At 42.5% G+C, this 23,029-nt stretch overlaps 1 protein-coding gene across 3 annotated transcripts in view; it reads right to left on the bottom strand.

Moving 5' to 3' along the window:
* CLK3 (CDC like kinase 3) overlaps nt 1–23,029 on the bottom strand; it is a 76,871-nt gene that overhangs the window by 31,956 nt on the left and 21,886 nt on the right. Inside the window, exons 3-8 of one of the 3 annotated variants that reach the window (XM_077264027.1) lie at nt 21,629–21,774; nt 8,706–8,883; nt 6,398–6,491; nt 4,362–4,428; nt 2,848–2,964; nt 201–367 (exon numbers count right to left, since the gene is read on the bottom strand). In XM_077264027.1, coding sequence (XP_077120142.1) covers nt 201–367; nt 2,848–2,964; nt 4,362–4,428; nt 6,398–6,491; nt 8,706–8,883; nt 21,629–21,774 — 769 coding nt within the window. Of the gene's footprint in view, nt 1–200; nt 368–2,847; nt 2,965–4,361; nt 4,429–6,397; nt 6,492–7,975; nt 7,995–8,705; nt 8,884–21,628; nt 21,775–23,029 lie in introns of those variants that run through there. The other 2 variants (XM_077264028.1, XM_077264029.1) reach the window with 2 other exon arrangements.

Genomic DNA, 23,029 nt, shown 5'->3' with positions numbered 1-23,029 from the left:
AGAGCTAGAATTTTGAAGGAGCTAGAAGAAGTTTAGTTTTCTTATTTTTACTTTATTAGTTTTTCCAAACATGTTTAAATTGGTTATACCTATAAATAATCAGTTATGTTCTCATTCATATAGTGAACAACTCTTGACAAATCAGACATAGTCACAATTGAGTAAATATGATCATCATCATAAATGTGTAGCCAACTTACAATTTATTGCGTGAAACAGTTGGAAGGCCATGTGCCGAATCTGCTGCAGTGGGTATGGTAGATAATTGTTCTCCTTCTGGAAATCAAAAGTGCTTTTCCCAAGCAGCTCAAAAGCAATGCATGCATGTCCATGGTAGTCAAATGAATCCATCATCATTACACACATGCTAGGGATAGAAATACACAAGTTAGACAGCCATGGCAAGTCATCACAGGTTTGATCAAGTTAACAGAAAAAAAAAAAGTATTAATATTTTCTATTCTACACTAACTGGTCACATGACAGCCAATAAAAGCCAACACAATGTTAGGGCTGCTAAAGGAATAGCAGGAAGCAGTCAATCAAATCAACAGTTACATATTTGTAGTGACAGGGCTAGCCGATTCATGGTCAAGAATACAACAAGTACCGTATATACTCGAGTATAAGCCGACCCGAGTATAAGCCGACCCCCCTAATTTTGCCACAAAAAACTGGGAAAACTTATTGACTCGAGTATAAGCCTAGGGTGGAAAATGCAGCAGCTACCGGTGAATTTCAAAAATAAAAATAGATACTCCATACCGTTCATTATGGCCCCATAGCTGTGCCATATAGTGCTCTGCACCATTCATTATTGCCCCATAGCTGTACCATAGAAGGCTGTGCCATATAGTGCTCTGCACCGTTCATTATTGCCCCATAGCTGTGCCATATAGTGCTCTGCACCGTTTATAATTGCCCCATAGCTGTGCCATATAGTGCTCTGCACCGTTCAGAATTGCCCCATAGCTGTGCCATATAGTGCTCTGCACCGTTCATAATTGCCCCATAGCTGTGCCATATAGTGCTCTGCACCGTTCAGAATTGCCCCATAGCTGTGCCATAGAAAGCTGTGCTGCAATAAAAATAATAAAAACACATACTCACCTCTCTTGCTTGCAGCTCCTCAGCGTCCTGTCCTGGCGTCTCTCTGCACTGACTGATCAGGCAGAGGGCGGCGCGCACACTATATGCGTCATCGCGCCCTCTGACCTGCACAGTCAGTGCGGAGAGACGCCGGGAAGATGGAGCGGCGCCCGGCGTGTGGAACGAGGACAGGTAAATATGTAATACTTACCTGCTCCCGGCGTCCCGCTCCTTCCCCCGGACAGCTGGTCTTCGGTGCCGCAGCTCTTCCTCTGTCAGCGGTCACTGTTACCGCTGATTAGAGAAATGAATAGGCGGCTCCGCCCCTATGGGAGTGGAGTCCATATTAATTTCTCTAATGAGTGGTCCCACGTGACCGCTGACAGAGGAAGAGCTGCGGCACCCGGAGACCGTGGGACGGGCAGGGGGAGCGCCAGAAGCAGGTAAGTATACCTCAGCGCCCTCTCCCCCTCCGACCGTGACTCGAGTATAAGCCGAGAGGGGCACTTTCAGCCCAAAAATTTGGGCTGAAAATCTCGGCTTATACTCGAGTATATACGGTACATGTTATTCAATGAGGCCGTGCGCATGTCCTATTTTTATCTCGTGCATGTAAAAAAGCTGCGGAGACACCATCACGTGTTTCTCAACGCAAGCAATGAATAGCCAGGTCTTTCACCAGGAAGGAACAACCACGGGAAGGGCAGCATCCAATAAAGGAAAACCACCTATGCCAAAACATGGTATCCATCCACAGACAGCTGTTTCGGGGTATTTGCCCCTCATCAGTGTGGAGTAGGAAACTGGCTATTAGGAGCAGTGCCTGGTGAAAAGACTATAAACATAAGGGTGATGAGGGGCAAATACCCCGAAACAGCTGTCTGTGGATGGATACCATGTTTTGGCATAGGTGGTTTTCCTCTCTTGGATGCTGCCCTTCCCGTGGTTGTTCCTTCCCGGTGAAAGACCTGGCTATTCATTGCTTGCATTGAGAAACACGTGATGGTGTCTCCGTGGCTTTTCTACATGCATTTGCATATTTCCCTTTAGGGATGGGGGCAGTGTTCTGGATCACTGCGTTGAGAAACACGTGATGGTGTCTCCGCGGTGTTGGATGTTTTGATCTCCCCGAGGTCATTCACCCTTATGTTTATACTATTTTTATCTCGGACCGGGGGGTTGAAGGAGAAAAAAAAAAATCGTATTGGGCTCAAGTCTATGGGTCCGTGGGAAACATTGAGCCACACTTGGATAACATGAACAGACTGAATTGAGTAGATAAGAAAAAATAAAATGACAGTCCCTCTAATGAAACTGGAGACACGGAAAATCAGCAGCAATAAATCTGGGTGGGATGGGAGTCGGGACTAAAAGGTAAGAACACGATGACAGCCTTTTTAACTGTCACTATTGCAGAATGTATAAATGCATGATGGCACCTGCATTCCACTGCATAGGCTGTTTGGGTGGAATTACAAAAGTAACAGATTTTAAGATAGCTACTGCATCTAGGCAGGGACAGAATAGAGATACATGCATCCCAATGAGTATGCCATAAATGTCTTTAGTGAGAAACACCAGTATGTCGGGAAAAGGTTTAGATGTCTTCATTTTAGTACACTTTTAAAATTGCCTTACCCTCCATGCCTTTTAGGAGAAAAATTATGTCTTGAAATTATAAGTAAAATAGTTGTATTCTGCAGTCAGTCGTATGTACTTATTCAGATATATTGAAGAGCTTTGTGGAAAAATTCTTACTTTTTATTTTCCTTATCTTGTTCTTGAATCTTCTTCAGAACATTAATCTCCATCTGAGCAGCCTCCCGATACTTTCTTATGTTCCGGATGATCTTTAGAGCAACCCTGGTGTTTCTTCTAAGACAAAACGAGAAAAAAAAATTCAGCTTAAGGTTGCTTTGTATAGAACAGTAAGGTTATTTGCCCACGATCCAGAGTTGCTGTGGGTTTAAGGCTGCGTATTTATGCAATGTCAAACCCGCAGAGGCCACATGTTACAGCATAGTGGATGGGATTTCAAGAAATCCCATGTTGTACCATACACCTGAATTTTTACATAAAATGGACCCATCTATGCCTTCCCTTTGCTGGTGTTGCATCCTGTCTAGAGGTTCTATTTTTCACATTTTTTAGGACCGTCGACTGATTAAACCGTTCTGGGTGATAGTCCAACTCCTCACTAGGCAAGGTTTTGGAGTGGATCTCCCATTAAGTCCTCAGCTCTTTCTAATAAATAATCTTCCTGAATCCATATCTAAGAGATCCATTAGATTGCTTTTACATATGTCAACAGAAGCACGCTGTTTGATTGTCTACCATTGGAAACAAACCTCTCCACATTCCCAACTAGATCTATATTCTCGCATCAAGGATATCAGGAACTTTTAGTACCGGGCAGCCCTTAATGACAATACTGTAGAGAGATTTACCATTGTTTGGTCTCCTTGGGATTCCTTTTGGTCCATATTAAATAATTGACCTTTAGGAGATGGATATAACTAGGTCATGACATTCCACATAATTCCCCCCCTTTCCTTTTGTCGGAGTCTGTGTTTGTTTGTAAAATTTTACTATTTATCTACTTGAAAATGTTTAACTACTGTAGTATAAGATTGTTTGTTAACCTATAAATATAGTGAAAAATCTAAAATGCCTATTTTGTATTTTCCTGTAAAATTTGAAAATTTTCAATAAAAATTTTTTTAAAAAATCCCATGTCCACCATGCGTCCACAGATGCTCGCGGAGACTGACATGCGGTGCCTCTTTTCAGACCGCAGCATGTCAATTTGTCTTGCAGAGACGCTAGTCTCCTCAAGAGAAATTACATCAATAGAATATTGAATGTAGTAAATGCACACGGTTCAGTGAACACATGCGGATTTATCTGCATTCAATAGAAGGCAGCGCTTTGGATGCAGCGAACATACACTGCATCCAAAGTGCTGCTAGTTCTGGATGGTGGTCACCTGGCCTAATAGGTCTAAGTGCTCTTATTATTGAGGTGGATGAGGCCTCCACTTTACATCAGTATCCCGCTGATATTGTATTGGGGCTTTTCTGATGGATCTCAGAAGTATGTGCCATGAGACGCTGAATGAATTGAAGGCTAACACTTATACAAACTATTCTTCTGCGGAAGAACCCCGTGTGACAACACATGGAGCCATTGCAGCCTTCACTCACTACATTTCAGGTTCTGCACATTGGGCTCTGTCATGTAGCCATAAGAGAGGATGTTTCACCGTGACAAACCTGTGATGGTCCAAGCACTCTACAACCCTGCCGAAAGTCCCCTCGCCTAGAATTCTCACAATTTCATCTGAAAGACACAAAGAGCAGGAGCTAGATATTATAACACTGTGAAAAGTGAGAAAATGAAGCCAGGCTTTATGTAACAGACTGACCAGTACCTTCACTGCTGTGCAGATATCCAGAGTCCATCTATCAACTATTCAATTTCCATATATTGCACAGAAACCAACAGATAAGTTGGACATTCATTTAAACTAATCTTAAAAGATTTTTTTTTACATAAACAAAAATGGGCCGGTAGGTATAATAAATCAGTCCAACTGCATTTCTGCCCCATTGCTGCTTGTGCCTCCCCCCCCCCCATGGTGTCCTCTTCCCGAGACAGACATCACGTCCAGCCAATCAGCAGTCCCCGATTGGCTGCAGCCTTCACATTGAAGGGAAGAGATTGTTTATTTCCAGCATGAGCAGCATGTGAAGGCTGCAGACAATCAGTGACAGCCTACTGGTCATACTGGCCACGTGATGAGACCAGGAGGTGAGAGAGGAACATAGATAGCAGTGGGGTAGAATGATGGGAGTCTGGTAGGTACCAGTTTCTTTTTTTCCTTTAATAGCCACCATTGGCCAATTTTTTTTTGCAAAAAAAAAAATAGTAGCTTTCACCTCTAAGTAAGGAACTAAAATGTATGCTTTTCATTATAGATCTTCGTTAGGAATACTACTATTTTTATACCTTTACCATCAAGCCATTAACAGTTGGAGACAACTTCATGTATGTAAATTGAGTTTTCTCCATCTGCTGCGGTAATGGCCAAACATATCCCTAAGCTTTTCTGTAGAGTAGTAAGTGTAATATTCTGATATGTATATTACAGGGGATTATTTCAAAAGTAGCCATTTTTTTTTTACTCTTCCTGTATTTTATTCCCATTGCTCCCAAGCATGCAGTTTTTTTTATAAGTCTACCAGACTGTTCCAGCAAATTTCCTGCTAACTCTTATAGTCGTTACCAAGGTGGCTTCTTCAAAGGGTAATTATTCAGAGCAGCCAAAAGACATACTCGAGAGAATCATATAAGCCACATCTCCTTGTTAAAATAAAAATTATCACACAATAAAGGCCCACATCTCTGGATCTGTATGGTCGATTTAAATAAACCAAATAAGCAGAACAAACAGGGAAGCAGTGGGAATAAAATAAGAGCCAAAGCTGGGCACTTTTGTCCTGGTGACAGGTCCTCTAAAAGATTAAAAGTGAATTAGAAGACCTCATGTCAGTAACAGAACAGTTTAGCTCTACAAAAGTAGTTAAATGGATTGCCTCACAATTAAATATTACATTTCTATTGAATCACGCAAAAACATAAAATCATGTCGGTACACATGCCAAGTAACTCAGCCACACCACCAGAAACCTCTAGTATACAGGCAGCAGAGTAATTCGTTGTTGCACAAGCCAAGGGAAATGGATCATAAAAATCACGGTGAATTCGTACATTCAGCAGCTTTAAGATCTGTTCCATAGACATCTTTTAGAGGCAAGCATGAGAATTTCGGCAGGTCCTATTTAGATGAATGGGACAGATCTAGAAATTAGTAGCAGCAAATCTGTTGTGTGCGAGTTCACCCTTGTAGCGCCTTCTTCTTGCCAGTACTGGGCTCAGTAGGTGGAATGTCTGAGAAGGGAATAGACTGTTCTGCGTGATCTACCAGAGAAATGTAATATTTCATTTATGAGAAAACACTTGAAGGGTAAAAAAAGATAAAGTATACCTATGATAGAAAAGACCTCATGGATAGAGCACCATTCATTATCTTTCTGCTAAGGAAATAACATAGCTGCCACAGGGACTCTGCAGTTCTGCCAAGTAGTGAAAGGGATGGATGGTTATACAAAGCATTCTACCCTGATCTGACCCTGCCTCTCCCTTCATGGTTATTAGCTCTGCAGTTATCTCATGGGGTAGGGAAAGTCAGGGGAAAAAGCTGACGAAGAGTAAGTATGTTAAAGTTTTACGGAACAGGCTTCAGTACATCTGTCCAAGATGCGGTCTCCAATCCGGCACAACAGGTGCCCCTCCTTGTCATCTTCAATAGTCTGGCTGGTCTTAGCACTTCGATGACTCTTCTGTTCGCCCAACAGTCACAAACAGGAACAAGGAGTAGGTTTCATTGCCGATAAAAACCGAAGGTGGTTACATTAAGACGACACGATCCACGTCCGTGTAGGTGAATGGTGTGCAGTCATATAAAAACATAGAACGATAGGGGATATTGCAAAGGGAGACGTGCAGGTTAGAGACGCCTCAGCACTGAAGCTGGACTAAATGCGCATAGAAATTCTCTAAAATGTCATTTCTTATATTTTATTACTACTACATCTATGTACATAGAGGAAGATTAGGGAAAGAATATTCTCGATTATACATATGTTTATAAGATAACTACAGAGGAAGTTAACTTTAAGCTCACCATAAGCAAAAGAGTATCTTGTAACATTCACAAACACAGTAAAATGTATCTATTAGTACGCTCTTCATTCACTCTAAGGCCTCTTTCACATTTCCGTCTTTTGCAAGACGTCGCAATGCGTCGTTCTGTGTAAAAAAACGCATCCTGCAAAGTTGCCCGCAGGATGCGTTTTTTTGCACATAGACTTGTATTACCGACGCATCCCGACGTATGGACACACGTTCCATACGTCGTTCACTGGATGCGTTGGTATTTGGCGGACCGTCATAGCGAAAAAAATGTTCAAGGGAACGTTTTTTCGTACATTTTGTCCTGCAATTCCCATCGCGCATGCGCGGCCGGAACTCTGCCCCCTCCTCCCCGCGACTTTAGAATTGGCAGCGGATGCGTTGAAAAACTGCATCTGCTGCCCACATTGTGCCGAATTTTAACAATGTCAGTCGGTATGTCACGCCGACGCTTTGTGACGGCCCCGTACCGACGAAAGTGTGAAAGAAGCTTTAAGAGTGTTTACCCCAGATGTCAAAAAGTATTTAAAGAGAACCTTTTGCAATTTTTTTCTACCCTAACCTGTCTACAAAGAACTAGGTTTTACTTGTGCAGCTTCACAGAAAAAAAGGGAAAAATTGAAAATCATTCACTTTGCCAGTGTTCTTGCATTAAAAGTTCCAAAGTTTTGTGTAAATGAATAGTTACACCAAAATTTAGCAACTTTGTGTCTTTTTGTGGCATCACTTTGCTAAAAAGCGCTAAAAAAAAAAGTGGACGATTACTTAAAGGGGTATGGACAACTACAATATGTCAAATTTTTAATTAAGAGCACCGAAAACTTGTGTAAACTGTAACCAAAATCTACATAGGTTAACAGCTTCTTTGGACAGCCCAAATAATAAATTTGGTGCGCCTCCCTTCAGCGAGTATTTGGTTTATCCAATGGTATGAAATGCTAGTCTTTTTCTATACAAAGAAAAAAAATTATCAATTAAGTCAAATCAGGAAGACACTTCTCCACATGCCAATCCAAGCTGCAGTGGTCAGAAGTCAACATGACGCTTGATCACTGGAGGTCAGGAAAAAAAAAAAAACAAATCGGCGGAGAATCAGCAAGAGTGTCAGCAAATCTATTTTGTGACAACTTACCCTAAGGGCAGCTGCATACCAGCCTATCTTCTCTCATCTGAGAGATTCAGTCAGATTATGCTCAGAGAGAGTGATCAGATTTTCTCAGATGAGGGGAAAAATGGGAAGAAAAAAAATAAATAAATAAATTAAAAAAAAAGAATTGCTCAATCTTCTCCATTCTGCCAGGCCATGAAAATCAGACACTACATTTAAAGGCAATCAGATACTCGGGCATGCTACATTTGTCTTCTCAGACCATCTCAGTCGGAGGGTTATATTAGTGCGATCTTATGTTTTGTTGGATCGCACTCGGACCGAAAATGTGGTCATGGGCACAAGCCCTAATAGTGTGCAGTCAAGACCGTTCTTAAAATGCCTATAAAAACAATTAAAAGTATGAATATGGTGCATATGCAGATTTGTAGTGTTATCTTTTCATAGGAAGACCATTAATTTGGTTTGTTAGATCAGTTTGTTTGTATCAATGTATTAGGTCCCTAGAATTTAAAAAAAAAAATCATGGTTAGTTTTATGAATGTCACAATATACTTCTAGAGAATATTCAGCTTTAAGTTTTAGTGCTGCTTTTCTGTAGTTAACAAAAAAAAAAATTAAATGTCAAATTTGCTAACACTATACAGCTGGTAATGAAGAAAAAAGCCACCACATGCTATAAATTGCTTACATAATAGTGAGTGCTACAATACATTGAGATAGGAGATCACTCACCCACGTACTCTATACTCACCGAAGAAAAGCTGCCAGATCTAGAGCGATGTCGGCGGGAGGTGTGATGAGGATACCTTCTAGATCTAGATTTCTCTACAACAGATGATTTGGTAGAGTAACTCTCACTATGGAATGAAATGCTTTGAGTGCCGCGGTCATTTTTCAACCAAGCCTTAAACGATTTCTCCCAGTAAGCCCTAGATAAATAATAAAATGATCACATTGCAAAAGATGTACCTTAACAGCTGAACTTGGCCATATTGGCCATCCACCTTCAACTTTGGAAAACATTTTACTTAAATAAAGCTGTTTTAATTGCAATTTTACCACTGGGCAAAGACCACATTACAGCAAAATCACCATCTTTACGCTTAGGTTTTAGGCTATGCTCACACTGGGTGTTTTTGCTGCTTTTTTTATGCTAATTTTCAGATGCTTTTTACAGTACAAGCAACGCCTATGAGATTTCGGAAATCTCATGCACACACTTTTTTTGGTCATCAGTATTTTTTTGCTTTGCATGTTTTTTTGGACATAGAGCATGTCACTTCTTTCAGCGTGTTTCACCCATTGGTGAAAAAAAACGCTGCAAAAACGCAGGTATCAGTCTGCTACCACTGCATCTTGATGGCAGGCTGTATGTTTGCATGATGCGACCATACAGCCTGTCATCCAGCAGAAACACTGAGCAGCGTCTGCTACCGCCGTTCAGTGTCTTGTGTGAACTCCTATAACCTTCCTGACGGCACCGGGAGTGTGATAACGTTCTCACGCTCACAGTGACGTCAGACAAATTACAGGTAGAGTTTGGCACACACTTGGATGTTGGGGTCCGGCCGGACGGTTACAAAAAGTTCGGGTACTAGAACAGTACCCAGACTCTGACCCCATTCACTTGAATGGGGGGCCTGAACATCCAGTGCTTGCCACGTTGTCACGTGTATGACACTGTGGCAAACACCGCTTCTGATCGGAGGTAAAATCATTACCGCCGGTCAGAGCCGGGAAACCCACGCTGTCAAAAGACAGAGTGAGCTAGCAGCTGTTATCGGAGGTAAACTTTATACTTTCGGTCACTGGTGTCAGCTGATGGGACTACTGCTCCTATCAGCCGATGCCTGCTGCCACTAATAACAGTGACAGCAGGAACGGCTGATGAGAGTATTCATCAGCTGCTGCCTGCGCTGTAAATTAATCATTTAAAAAAAATCCTGAGTGGGGTCCCTTGTATTTTTGATAACCAGCCAGGCAAAACTCACAGCCGGGGCTGCAACCCTCAGCTGTGAGATTCAGCAAGGTTGGTTATCAAGAATAGAGGGGTTTCCACACCGTATTTTTTACTTATTTAAATAATTAAAAAAAAAAAAAAAACAGCATGGAGGTCCCCCCATTTTTTGACAACCAGCCTTGCTAAAGCAGATAGCTGGGGGCTGATATTCTAAGGCTGGTAAGGGGCTATGGATATGGACCCCCAGCCTAAAAGTAGCAGCCCTCACCCTCCCAGAAAAGGCGCATCTATTAGATGCGCCAATTCTGGCGCTTTGCCTAGCTCTTCCCACTTGCCCTGTAGCGGTGGCAAGTGGGGTTCATATTTGTGGGGTTGATGTCCTCTTTGTATGGTCAAGTGACATCAAGACCACGGATTAGTAATTAGGAGTGTCTATAAGACACCTATCCATTACTAATCCTAAAGTTATATGGTAAATAAAGACACAGCCAGGATAAAGTCTTTTATTTGAAATAAAACAAAACTTACTTTTTTTCATTTAAAAATAAACACAGTTAGGCCATGTTCACACAGTGCGTTTTTTACCGCGGAACCGCGGCGGTTTTGCCGCTGCGGTTCCGCAGCTGTTTTCCATGCAGGGTACAGTACACTGTACCCTATGGAAAACAGGACACACTGTGCACATGGTCCGGAAATTTAAAAAAAAAAGCCGTGCGGAATAGCTCCCGGAAAAAAGAAGGAGCATGTCAATTCTTCGTCCTGAACCGCAGCGGTTCTGCACCCATAGACCTCCATTGTGAGGTCAAAATCGCAGTAAAACACGCAGATCAAAAATATATCTGCGTGTTTTACTGCGGTTTGATGTGCAGAACCGCTGCTGCAGGAAGTGCGGGGGAGCGGGCGGAAGTGCGGGGCCGGAAGTCCGTGGGCGGCGTGTGTGGTCCCGACTGTGTCACGAAGAGACTGTCATCATGGAGTTATACCGTCGCATGGGGATCGATGTCGGGCGTCTGATTGATTTGGTAAGTCTGTGTGTCCGTCCCCATGCGACGATATGCCTCTATTGTGCTAAGTCGCCGTATCGGACTACTACTCCCATCCGGTATTTAGGATGGGAGAGTTGTCCCTGTGTCCGGCGACTTAGCACAATACTAAAGTTCACACCAAACACAAACACACAATACACATACATGACACACAGTACAGTACATACAACACATAACACAGAGTATATACTCACCCACAGCACACTGGTAGGCGAAGCCCTCGATCCTCAATGAAAAAATCCCAAAATAATAAAGCAAATTCATACTCCCTGTCCGCAGAATCCATAACCGAGTGTCCCACGACGATCGGCTGCTCTCCGGCGATACACTGCCAGGAGCGAAGCTCCTAGCAGTGTATCGCGTACTGTCCCTGAGCTCAATGGCGCCGGCGTCTCGGTTAACGGCAGTACAGCTGCGTTGAACTTTCCCACGCAGCACTGCCGTTAAGCGAGAGAGCCGGGGTCAATGACCGCCGGTAAACTCGCTCGCGCATGCGCAGTGACACACCGACAGGAACTATGGCTCCTGTCAGTGTGTTGCTGCAGCCGTGGAGAGCAGACATATCTCTGGATGTGTCTGTTCTCCATGGAAGATCTTCGTGGGACCCTCGATGGATTTCTGCGGACAGGGCCAGGGAGTATGAATTTGTTTTTTTATTTTGCGTCTTTTTCAGGTCGAGGGTCTTCAGGACGGATTGAGCGTACAATAAAATATGGTCAAAAAGTGTGTGTCTTTATTTCATTAAAATATTTTTTTTCTAGTGTTTGTGTTTTTTTTTTTAACCCTTTCATTGGATTAATAATGGATAGGCGTCTTATTGACGCCTCTCCATTATTAACCGGGCTTAATGCCACCTTACAATAGCAAGGTGGCATTAACCCCTCATTACCCCATATCCCACCGCTACACGGGAGTGGGAAGAGAGTGGCCAAGTGCCAGAATAGGCGCATCTTCCAGATGTGCCTTTTCTGGGGTGGCTGGGGGCAGATGTTTGTAGCCAGGGGGGGCCAATAACCATGGACCCTCTTCTGGCTATTAATATCTGCCCTCAGTCACTGGCTTTACCATTCTGGCGGAGAAAATTGCGCGGGAGCCCACGCCAATTTTTTCCGCCATTTAACCCTTTAATAGGATTAATAATGGATAGGCGTCTTATTAACGCCTCTCCATTATTAACCGGGATTAATGCCACCTTACAATAGGAAAAATACGTGCAAATGAAAGACGTGGCACTTAAATACGGGATACGTGGCACTTAAATACGTGGCACGTGGCACTTGTACGTGATACGTGGCACTTAAATACGTGATACGTGGCACTTAAATACGTGATACGTGTCACTTATACGTGATACGTGGCACATGGCACTTATACGTGGTACTTAAATACGTGGTACTTAAATACGTGGCACTTAAATACGTGGTACTTAAATACGTGGCACTTAAATACGTGGCACGTGGCACTTATACGTGGCACTTAAATACGTGGCACGTGGCACTTAAATACGTGGCACTTAAATACGTGGCACTTAAATACGTGGCACTTAAATACGTGGCACTTAAATACGTGGCACGTGGCACTTAAATACGTGGCACTTAAATACGTGGCACGTGGCACTTAAATACGTGGCACGTGGCACTTAAATACGTGGCACGTGGCACTTAAATACGTGGCACGTGGCACTTAAATACGTGGCACGTGGCACTTAAATACGTGGCACGTGGCACTTAAATACGTGGCACGTGGCACTTATACGTGGCACTTAAATACGTGGCACTTAAATACGTGGCACGTGGCACTTAAATACGTGGCACGTGGCACTTAAATACGTGGCACGTGGCACTTAAATACGTGGCACTTAAATACGTGGCACGTGGCACTTAAATACGTGGCACGTGACACTTAAATACGTGGCACGTGGCACTTATACGTGGCACTTAAATACGTGGTACTTAAATACGTGGCACTTAAATACGTGGCACGTGGCACTTAAATACGTGGCACGTGGCACTTATACGTGGCACTTAAATACGTGGCACGTGGCACTTATACGTGGCACTTAAATACTTAAATACGTGTGTCCGTCCCCATGCGACGATATGCCTCTATTGTGCTAAGTCGCCGTATCGGACTACTACTCCCATCCGGTATTTAGGATGGGAGAGTTGTCCCTGTGTCCGGCGACTTAGCACAATACTAAAGTTCACACCAAACACAAACAATTCCAGCAATTGTTTAACATTACTTGGTCGCGCTATAGATTATGAGATGACACTATTGTATTTATTGTAGGTTCGGGATTATCCGGCCTTGTGGGACCCAGCTGATGAATCCTACAAGGATAAATATTTCCGGGAACTAGCCTGGACTAAAATAGTACGAGACCTTATCCCAGATTGGGACAAGTATCCAGGGAGTACACAGCAGCAAATTGGTAATTTTATTTAAATTTATTTAGTAAACCTTGAGTATATTAAAAATCTAATTTGTTTAGATCTCACAAAAAATGTTGTTGTATTTTGTAACCTTTTTTTGGTAGATAACGATGTGAGGAAACGTTGGCGCTCAGTCAGAGACCGTTTCACGAAGTTCCTGAACGAATGTTCTAAGAGTGGCTCTTCGCCAATCAAAAGTAAATTTCCCTTTAGCGAAGAGCTGCAGTTTCTTGTGTCCAGTAGGACATTGAGAAAGTAAGTTAAAATCCACTCCACATGATTATTTAAATATAATATGTTGTGCGAAAAATTGATGTTTTTTTTTTCTCCAACAGGACGGAAGGAAACATGTCGGTGGGTGATTTGGAGGACAGCGACAAAGAGGATGGAGCAGGCAGTTCCTCTGGAGTGGGAGGGACCATCTCTACCTCCACTCCCACAGCTTCTGCTGAATCAGCATCCACTTCAGCAGCTGCTGCATCAACATCTAGTTCAGCAGCTGCTGAAGCATCTGATTCCGCAGAAGCTGTGAGAGTGGAGAAGAGATCTGTCTATCCGGTGGCAGCAGAGAAAAAAAAAAAAAAAAACAAAGAAAAACCAAGATGACCAAACTGTCCAAATAGCTTGCGACACGTTAGATCTATTAAAAAAATCAAGTTCTGATGACCACTGCGACTCCTTCGCAATAACTGTGGCAAAAAAAACACGCTCCCTGCCACCGGATAGACAATCTCTTTTCATGTCCATGGTCCAGATGTCCCTCACTGCTCTGGAGGACCCTGCTCCGATATCTCCATACAATGAAGTTCTGATGGGGGTGTTGGGACTTTTCAGGCCCCGACACCGAACACCGGAAACACCAGCTTCCAGACCCCAGTATTTGGCCCACAGCCAAGTTACTTCTGGAGATAGAGGAAGTTCGCAGCATATGGGGGGAGCACCATATCAATCAGAGGGATCAAATTTCCTCTATTCTCCAGAATATACTTTTCTGAATTGAACGTGGGCAAAAGTTTTCAGTGGCACCGAGTTTTTTTTTGTTTGTTTTTTAGCTCCAGTTGCCGGTTGCCTTTGAAAGGGGCTTTTTTTTGTTTTTTTCAAATTGAAAAATCTTTTGTAAATATTGCAAAGAATTTGTGTTCTTTTAAATATATTATATTTCACACATAATATTCTCGTCTTTATTACAATGCGGTCAAGGCCGCTATCCTGGGTTTATGGGCTATCAATTAGTGGTTTATGTGTTGATGTGTTAACAATTGTATACGTCATACTGCTATTATTTTCATAAAACACCAAAATTTTTTTAGCCAAAAAAAACAAAAAAAAAAACAAATTACACCCAAATAGATTTTTTATTGATATTACAACCAATTATTTAAAACTTTTTTTGGTAACATGAAACAAAAAAATTTTTTTTCAAACTTTTGTGTTGGTTGCTGGCGTTTCTCATTCTTCGGGATGTTGGCAAAACTGTTATCAGCGATGTCGGCAACATTTCTGGGGGGGTCAGTGTAGATGCATCCTTCTCTGCTGGTCAGGCTGCTCAACACCAGCACAGGAGTATTGCCAGTGCACGGCACCTTCTGGACTCATGAAGTAGTCAGTGAAGGATTCTCTCACACGCACACCCGAGTTGGACGGCCTGCCCAGACCCCCGTTGACCACTGGATTAAATACTGCCTGCTGGTACTCCACATCTACGTCAGTGTTGTACTCACGAGCATAGTTGTGGAGTACACAGCAAGCCTTTATCACAGCATCAACGGTGTCTGTGTCCAACTGAATGGCAGTGTGAAAGATCCTCCACTGACTAGTCATGATCCCAAAGGTGCATTCCACATATCTGCGTGCACGACTCAGCCGATAATTAAAAATCCTCCGTCGGGCATCCAGTCCCCTTCGTGGGTATGGGCGCAGCAGGGTTGTCGTTAAGGGAAACGCCTCATCCGATACCATCACAAAGGGCACTGGATGTGTGGAACCCGGCAAAGGTCTTGGGGCTGGGAGCGTGCCGCCATCTCGAAGAATTTGCATCCCAATCTGTGACGTTCGCAACACCCGAGAATCCCCAGTACTACCATAGGCACCAACATCAATGGCAACAAATTTGTAATGGGCATCAGCCACCGCCATCAGGACCACTGAAAAATACTTCTTATAATTAAAGAAGCGTGATCCTGATCGTGGTGGCTGCTGAACCCGAACATGTTTACCATCGACTGCACCTATGCAGTTTGGGAAATTGGCCACAGACTGAAAGCCTGCTGCAACCTGCAGCCAAGTCTCCTCGGTTGGGGAAGGCATCACTATAGGTTGCAACTTCTGCCAGATGACGGTACATGTGCACCTCACAATGTTAGAGATGGTAGATTTACCAACTCTAAATTGGAGGTGCAGTGATGTATAGCTCTCTCCTGTGGCCAAAAATCTGCAAAGAAACAAAAAAGAAAATTAGAAATGTCACACAAAAAGGTAATTACAACATGTCACAAGTAAAGCCGCTATAATATGCGTCCAGCACCATTCAATAATGATGGCATTAACACCCAGCACAACACAAAGGGTGTAAAAAATTTAAATAGAAAGCCTGATGGGACTTGTGCACACACGCATGCGAGATATGACCGAGTGTTGCATGGTAATCCCCGGACCTGCTGCATGCACTCCGTTGTGGAGCGTGCGGCTCCATGTATTGGTATGTGGGTGCACACTCCGCTCCAGAGTGCAGGCGGCAGGGCCGGGGATTACCATGCAACACTCGGCCGTATCTCACGTGTGTGTGTGTATGTGTGCACCCTGTCCAACAGGAGGACTGGGTGGGTTTAATCACACATACTGGACACAGAGACGTGTAGAATAGAGACCTAACTACATTCCCCCCTGAAAAATTGTTACTTACCGCAAGGTGATGAGCAGCCTTTCCTCAGCAGAGATGGACTTCCTCATCACCGTGTCTTGCCGTTTTAAATGGGGTGCCAGGATGGTAAGAAGTCTGTCGAAGGCCGTAATTGGTAGCCGACAAAAAGAGATAAATTTTTCAGGATATCTGAAAAATTAAAAAGAAACACAAAAAAGGGTTACTTCACAAGTATTGCTAGCAAAAAAATGTAAATTAGTCATTCAATATATTTCTACTTACCTCCTCAAATCATTGTACAGCACATGAAAGTGCCCCTTCTCCGTTCGGTCTGCTACAAGCGGGTGCACCCACATTCGTTTCTGCGCACGTCTTCTCTGCCGCCGCAGCCTCTAAAATAAAAAAATAAAAAAATATTTTGTAAACACAACAATTAGAAAAATATATCCAACATGCCTGGAAAACAATGTGGATTATGTAAGGGTACGTGTCCACATTCAGGAAGGCCCACCCCCTTCTGGGACGCAATGATGCCAGATGTGTTCATTGTACAAATCCGGCATCATCGCACCCCACGCATAGGGCCCTGTTTTATTCCTTGCGGAGCCGCAGCTTCTCAGCAAGGAACACGGACATGCTGTGATCATAAAAGACGCGCAGCATGTCCGGAGTCGCAGGGCTGACGCATGACACACAGTGGACACGTGATTTCATGAAATCCCCTCCACTATGCTGTTACATCTGGACGCTGCATGTTTGGCGCTGCGGCCCCACGCAGCGCCAAACACACAGCGTTTCCAGAACGTGGCCATGTACCCATAACCCAATATATAAAACAAACACATCTGCTTACCTGACGTTTATGACGATTCAAGATTAGAAGAATCAACCCCAGGATCGCAATCCGGTGTGGTGTGCGGAGCTGGATCCGCGGGCTGTCATCTGGCCTACTCTCGGCACTCTGCAGAGCGCTGTCATTACAAACACGTCCACTCATTTTGGTGTGTTAAGTTCCAAAATGGAGGATGGAAGAAGAAAAGGGTTGGACAAGGAAATGACATCATTTTTTTTTTTTTTTCCTCCCCACTGCAGTAAACTTTATTTCTGTCAAACACAGACAATCTGCAGACAAAACTGCATCAAAAAACGCACTAAAAAACGCACTAAAAAACGCACCAAAAACGCACCAAAAAACGCACCTGCGTTTTCTGCAGAGACCTGCAGTTTCAGTCAGGAAAAAAAAAGGATGGAAATCCTGAACGTGTGAACATAGCCTTATACTTACCTAATACCCATTCCACTGAATCCCTCATCTCCTGTAATAAAAAAAAATAAAATACAACAATATCCCTCAGTTGTCTGTCGTTCTGTCCCACGCCATAATCCATGTCTGGGGGGATAAACGGTTTTCAACCTGGATGGTTCCAGGATAGAACTGTCCAGGTTGGGAACCACTGGTGAATGAGCTGCTAAGAGTGCAGCATCAGTGACATCACCAAGGTTACTGCTGGTCATTGAGGCTGTATTCCCAGCTGGGCAGAACTGCGGTGACCTTTGCGAGATCCCCACTAGCACCGTGAGAAACTCTCACGGTGCAGAGGCGAGTTCACGGCAGTGAAATTCTCCAGGTGAACTCGCCTCTGCGCCATGAGACTTTCTCATGGTGCTAGCAGGAAGCTCATCAATGTCACCCTGCTCAGCCCAGCTGGGAATGCAGCCTCAGTGACCGGCAGTAACCTCAATGACGTCACCACTAGTCACCGATGCTGTGCTTGCAGCAGCCCATTCACCAGTGGTTCTCATCTTGGCACCATCCAGGTAGAAAACTGTTTATGGCCCAAGAAATGCATTATGGTATGGGACAAAATGACGGACAGGTGAGGGATATTGTTCTTTTTTACTTTAAATTCTCTTGCATGGGATAATGGAGTCACTGGAATGGGCGATGCTATAAGTATGGTATAATTAAGATTTATTAATCGAGTCTATCATTCTTTCAATTAAGGGACTTTATTCTGGGTGTGTGTGTGTTTTTATACAACATGACTATGGGGTTAGTAATGGGGGAATCTTATAGACGCCTCTCCATTACTAACTTCTGGGCTTGATGTCACCTGACAATACAAAGGTGACATCAACCCCCGCAACTATTACTCCACTTGACACCGCATCAGGGTAAGTGGGAAGAGCGAAGCTAAGTGTCAGAATTGGTATATCTTATAGATGCACCTTTTCTGGGACAGCTGAGAGCTGATGTTTTTAGCCTGTGAGTGAATATTAATAGCCTGAGAAACTCGATGGGTATTACCCCTTTCCCAAGCTATAAACATCAGCCCCCAGCATTCCCCCTGCTGGTTAAGAAAATTACGCGGGAGCCCACGCCATTTTTTTTCCACAAAAATCATCTTTTAATAATTAAATAACTGTATAGTAAGCTGCACAAGCACTGTACTAATTGTATATGTCACTGACATCTGTATATCTAGCCATTCTATGTGTATATACTGTATGTAATTTATTCTATCCTGCCAAGTCCTCCTGTAATTTTACTGTATGTGGCTGTTAAATTGCCGGCTTTTAAAAAAATCAAAAAAAAAAAACACTGGTGTGTAAAAGAATCGGACAGAACTCGGATGGTCTGAGTGCTGTGTGATTTTTTCCAGTCAGATTGTGTTCTAGAGATATGGTTCAACAGGAAGTTTTTTTTCCCCTCTGGGGGCACTAAACTTTATTAGCAAGCACAAAAAACACAAGTTAGCCCAAAAGAGCCTAAAAAAAAAAAAAAAAAAAAAAAAAATCAGCAAAAAAAGGTGTTTTTGCCGCAGCTTTTTTTCCTGCCAAGAAATCAGGTTTTGCTGCAAAAAAAAGCAGCAAAAATGCCCAGTGTGAACTCAGCCTTAGAGTAATATGACCTTGTTAGTTGGAGTAATATTCTGATTGTATGTCCAATTTTTCATGATTAAGTGAAACATAATATAAAATCATAGAAAAATCAAGGCACCAGCCTTCAAATCTTTATACCACATCCAGGGTACAAAGTGGTACTTTTTAAGTCATACAAATCCTTTCTAAAACCATAAATAACCCACTAGCAAATATCAGATATATAGGGGTGTATATTTATAATGTATATACACATACCTATATACACATACACACACGGCAGGACAAAAAAGATGTTTGCCCTTTACACAAACAATTTTATATAAAAAAAAAAAATGTTTTTGCATCGTTATATTCTGAGAGCTGTATCTTTCATTTTTCAACTGATGGAGCTATATGGTGGCTTGTTTTTTGTGGGGCAAGATGACGCTTTCAGAGATACCATTTTAATTTACATTAGATTTTTTTTATAGCGTTTTATTCCACTTTTGTTCAGCGGCAGGCATAATGATAAATTAAAGATTTTTTACAACTTTTTTTAATTTTTACAGTGTTCACTGAATGGAGTTAGTGTGACAGTTTTATAGACTACCAAGTATGTGTACTTTTTTACATAAATATTATTTAAACTTTTTTTTTTTTTACTCTTATTTTGTTCCATGGTGGTACATCAATTTTTCCTGAACTGACTGCTGATACACAGCAATGCTTTTGCATTGCAGGGCATTAGATCCGTGCATCACACAAAGGAAGGCGGCGTGTCATCCCTTGCTGAGTAGGAACTTAGAGGACCCCGTTCCTGGGTGACCACGTGGCCATCTTTTAGCCCGGGGTAACCATGGAGACAATCAACACAATCATGTTGTGCCGATTGGAACAGAAAGGAAGCTTCCTCCCAGCAACTCGATTGATGTCTCTATCGACAGCGGCATCAGAGGGGTTAAATGCTCGCAATCCATGCTACCACCGATCATGAGCATTGTAACAGACTGTCAGCTCTCATATAGCTCTGACATTGCTTATGATGGCGCTGGTGCTTGGAGTGAGCCAGCGCGATCATAACGTCACACATGTAAGCTGGAACGCGATTGCCGATAGCCGCTACTGCACAGGCGCGGGAGGCACCATCTTGGAGGAATTTTTTTTATCCTTTTCTAGCAAGATAGCGCCGTCCGTGCCTGCACAATAGGATGACCTCTATATACACCATTAGCTGCTCCTGCGCCATTTTCAAATGGATTTTTTTTATATACTATCGGGATAACCTCAACATGAGATTATGCTGCAGCACAGGTGCCACGGCTAGCCTGCCTGCTGAAGGATTTTGCTTCCAGTATGTACATATATTCATTATGTAAACTAGGGGGCAGGTCAGTGAGGGATCAGTGACCTGTCATAAGCCATACAGATGAATACCTACACAGAGCACCACATGAAGACCCCCACAGGCCACCCGGGAGCACGGGCATATCATTAACTCAAAATTGAAAATAAGGATTAAACAACAACCACAAGACGGATTTCATCAACCAAGGTATCACTGTAATCAGTATAACGGCGCCGACCTGACACTGTCTGTAGGTTACTGAGCACAATCCTCCTGACAGGTTCCCGCACTTCACCATAAGCTCCCAGTAAGCTCACTTCAGATTACAAGATGCACCCGCATTTTCCTCCCAAATTTGGAAAGAAAAAAGTGTTTTATAATAAAATACGGTAGATATAAATATATTTACACACACACACTTATGTAAAAAACAAACACACAAATAGTATCGCCACATACAGAACAACCTGATACCATATTTAACCATACAGTGATTTACATAAAAGAAAAGAAAAACATGGAAGAAAAACACAATAAACCATCAAATAGTTGCATAAAAAGTGAAAATGAAGTCTCTGAAAACATCATCTCCTACAGCAAACAAAATAGCTATGTTAGTACAAAGAAAAAAAAACATGCTATAGCCCTCATGGCAATTTATAAACTGTAAGATTTGCTTACTTTTAAAACAAAGATAAAGAAACCTATATCAATCTGTAATCTCCCTCACCTGAAGAATAAAATTGTCTTATCACCTTAGCTTATATATACACACACATACATTTATTTAGAGCCATTAAGTCCACAGCGCTTTACAGACATCATCACTGTCCCCATTGGGGCTCACCATCTGGATTCCCCATCAGTATGTCTTTAGAATGTGGGAGGAAACCTGAGAACCCGGAGGAAACCCACGAAAACTCCAGAACATACAAACTCGTTGCAGATATTGTCCTTGGTGGGATTTGAACCCAGGACTAACCACTGAGCCACCATGCTACCCACACATTTAAACACAAATAACAAAACAAAATTATGGAATTGCTATATTTTTTCATGCACGCTCACAAAAATTCAAATAGAAAGCAATCAAAAAATATTATGTATCCATATTATTCAACAACTGCCTAACATTTTTGTACAGTAATGTACATCTGGCATACCTCCTGGAGCGAGATCTTGCTGGTGATTTCCAGTAAGGAGAAAGTCTACGTCCTCCATGTCCCTCACGTTCCAAACTTCGACTAAGCCGTCGTCTTTTCCTCACCCTGGAGTCTTGACGCGACCATTGCCTCTTCCTCCGATGCATCTAGCAGTTTATTAAACAGATATTTTATAATACTACAATTGTCCATCCATAGTCTCCTGACTGCTGGCCAAAAATTTTACATGGTGACCATAGTTAAACAGCCATGTAATTCATGGACAGACTGAGAAGGCTCTCTATTTATGTCATAGAAAAAGACTACGCTCTACAACATGCCTTAATACACATGTGGAAAGGGGGAGCCTTCATAAGACAACTCTTAATCCAAGTTCTAGGCTCTAAATACACAGTTCAAAAAGACAAACATAATATAATCAGAAAGTAGTGGCTGCAACCGTACCCCTAGCACTGAGTGACAGCAGTATCAGCATTAGAGCCGGCTGTCCGTGTGCAGTTACAGCCACCACTATATACTGAACGGTGACTGAAACCGTTCCGGCACCAGCCCTATGACTGGACACCAAACACTGCCAAGTGGAGTAGGTTAATTACCTCTCAGCAGATGGGGCTTTCACTTACAGCGCCACACTGGTCAGGACTCTACTAACCTGCAGATTAACCCCATATCTGCTGGTCAATAGCATTATTTTACATGACATGCTCCCTTTAACCCCTTCATGACCCAGCCTATTTTGACCTTAATGTCCTGGCCATTTTTTGCAATTCTGACCACTGTCCCTTTATGCGGTAATAACTCAAGAATGCTTCAACGGATCTTAGCGATTCCGAGACTGTTTTTTCGCGACATATTGGGCTTCATGTTAGTGGTAAATTTAGGTTGGTAATTCTTGCGTTTATTTGTGAACGAAAATCGGAAATTTGGCAAATTTTGAAAATTTTGCAAATTTATATTCTGGTAAACCAGAGAGTTGTGTGACACAAAACAGTTAATAAATAACATTTCCCACATGTCTATTTTACATCAACACAATTTTGGGGAAAAAAACATTTTTCTGTTAGGAAATTGTAAGGGTTCAAAAGTTTATCAGCAATTTCTCATTTTTCCAGCAAAATTTACAAAACCATTTTTTTAGTGACCACATCATTTGAAGTCCCTTTGAGGGGCCTATATGACAGAAAACACCCAAAAGTGACACTATTCCAAAAACTCAAAACTACATTCAAGAAGATTATTAACCCTTCAGGTGCTTCACAGGAACTAAAGCAACGTGGAAGGAAAAAAAATGGACATTTTAATTTTTCCAACAAAAATTTTCTTTTAGCCTCAATTTTTTCATTTTCACATGGGCAACAGGATAAAATAGATTCTAAAATTTGTTGGCCAATTTCTCCTGAA

The sequence above is a fragment of the Ranitomeya variabilis genome, chromosome 5 (assembly GCF_051348905.1).
Source record: "Ranitomeya variabilis isolate aRanVar5 chromosome 5, aRanVar5.hap1, whole genome shotgun sequence".
Lineage (NCBI taxonomy): Eukaryota > Metazoa > Chordata > Amphibia > Anura > Dendrobatidae > Ranitomeya > Ranitomeya variabilis.
Note: the sequence above shows the minus strand (reverse complement) of the source record. Positions and strands in the feature narration are given on the sequence as shown.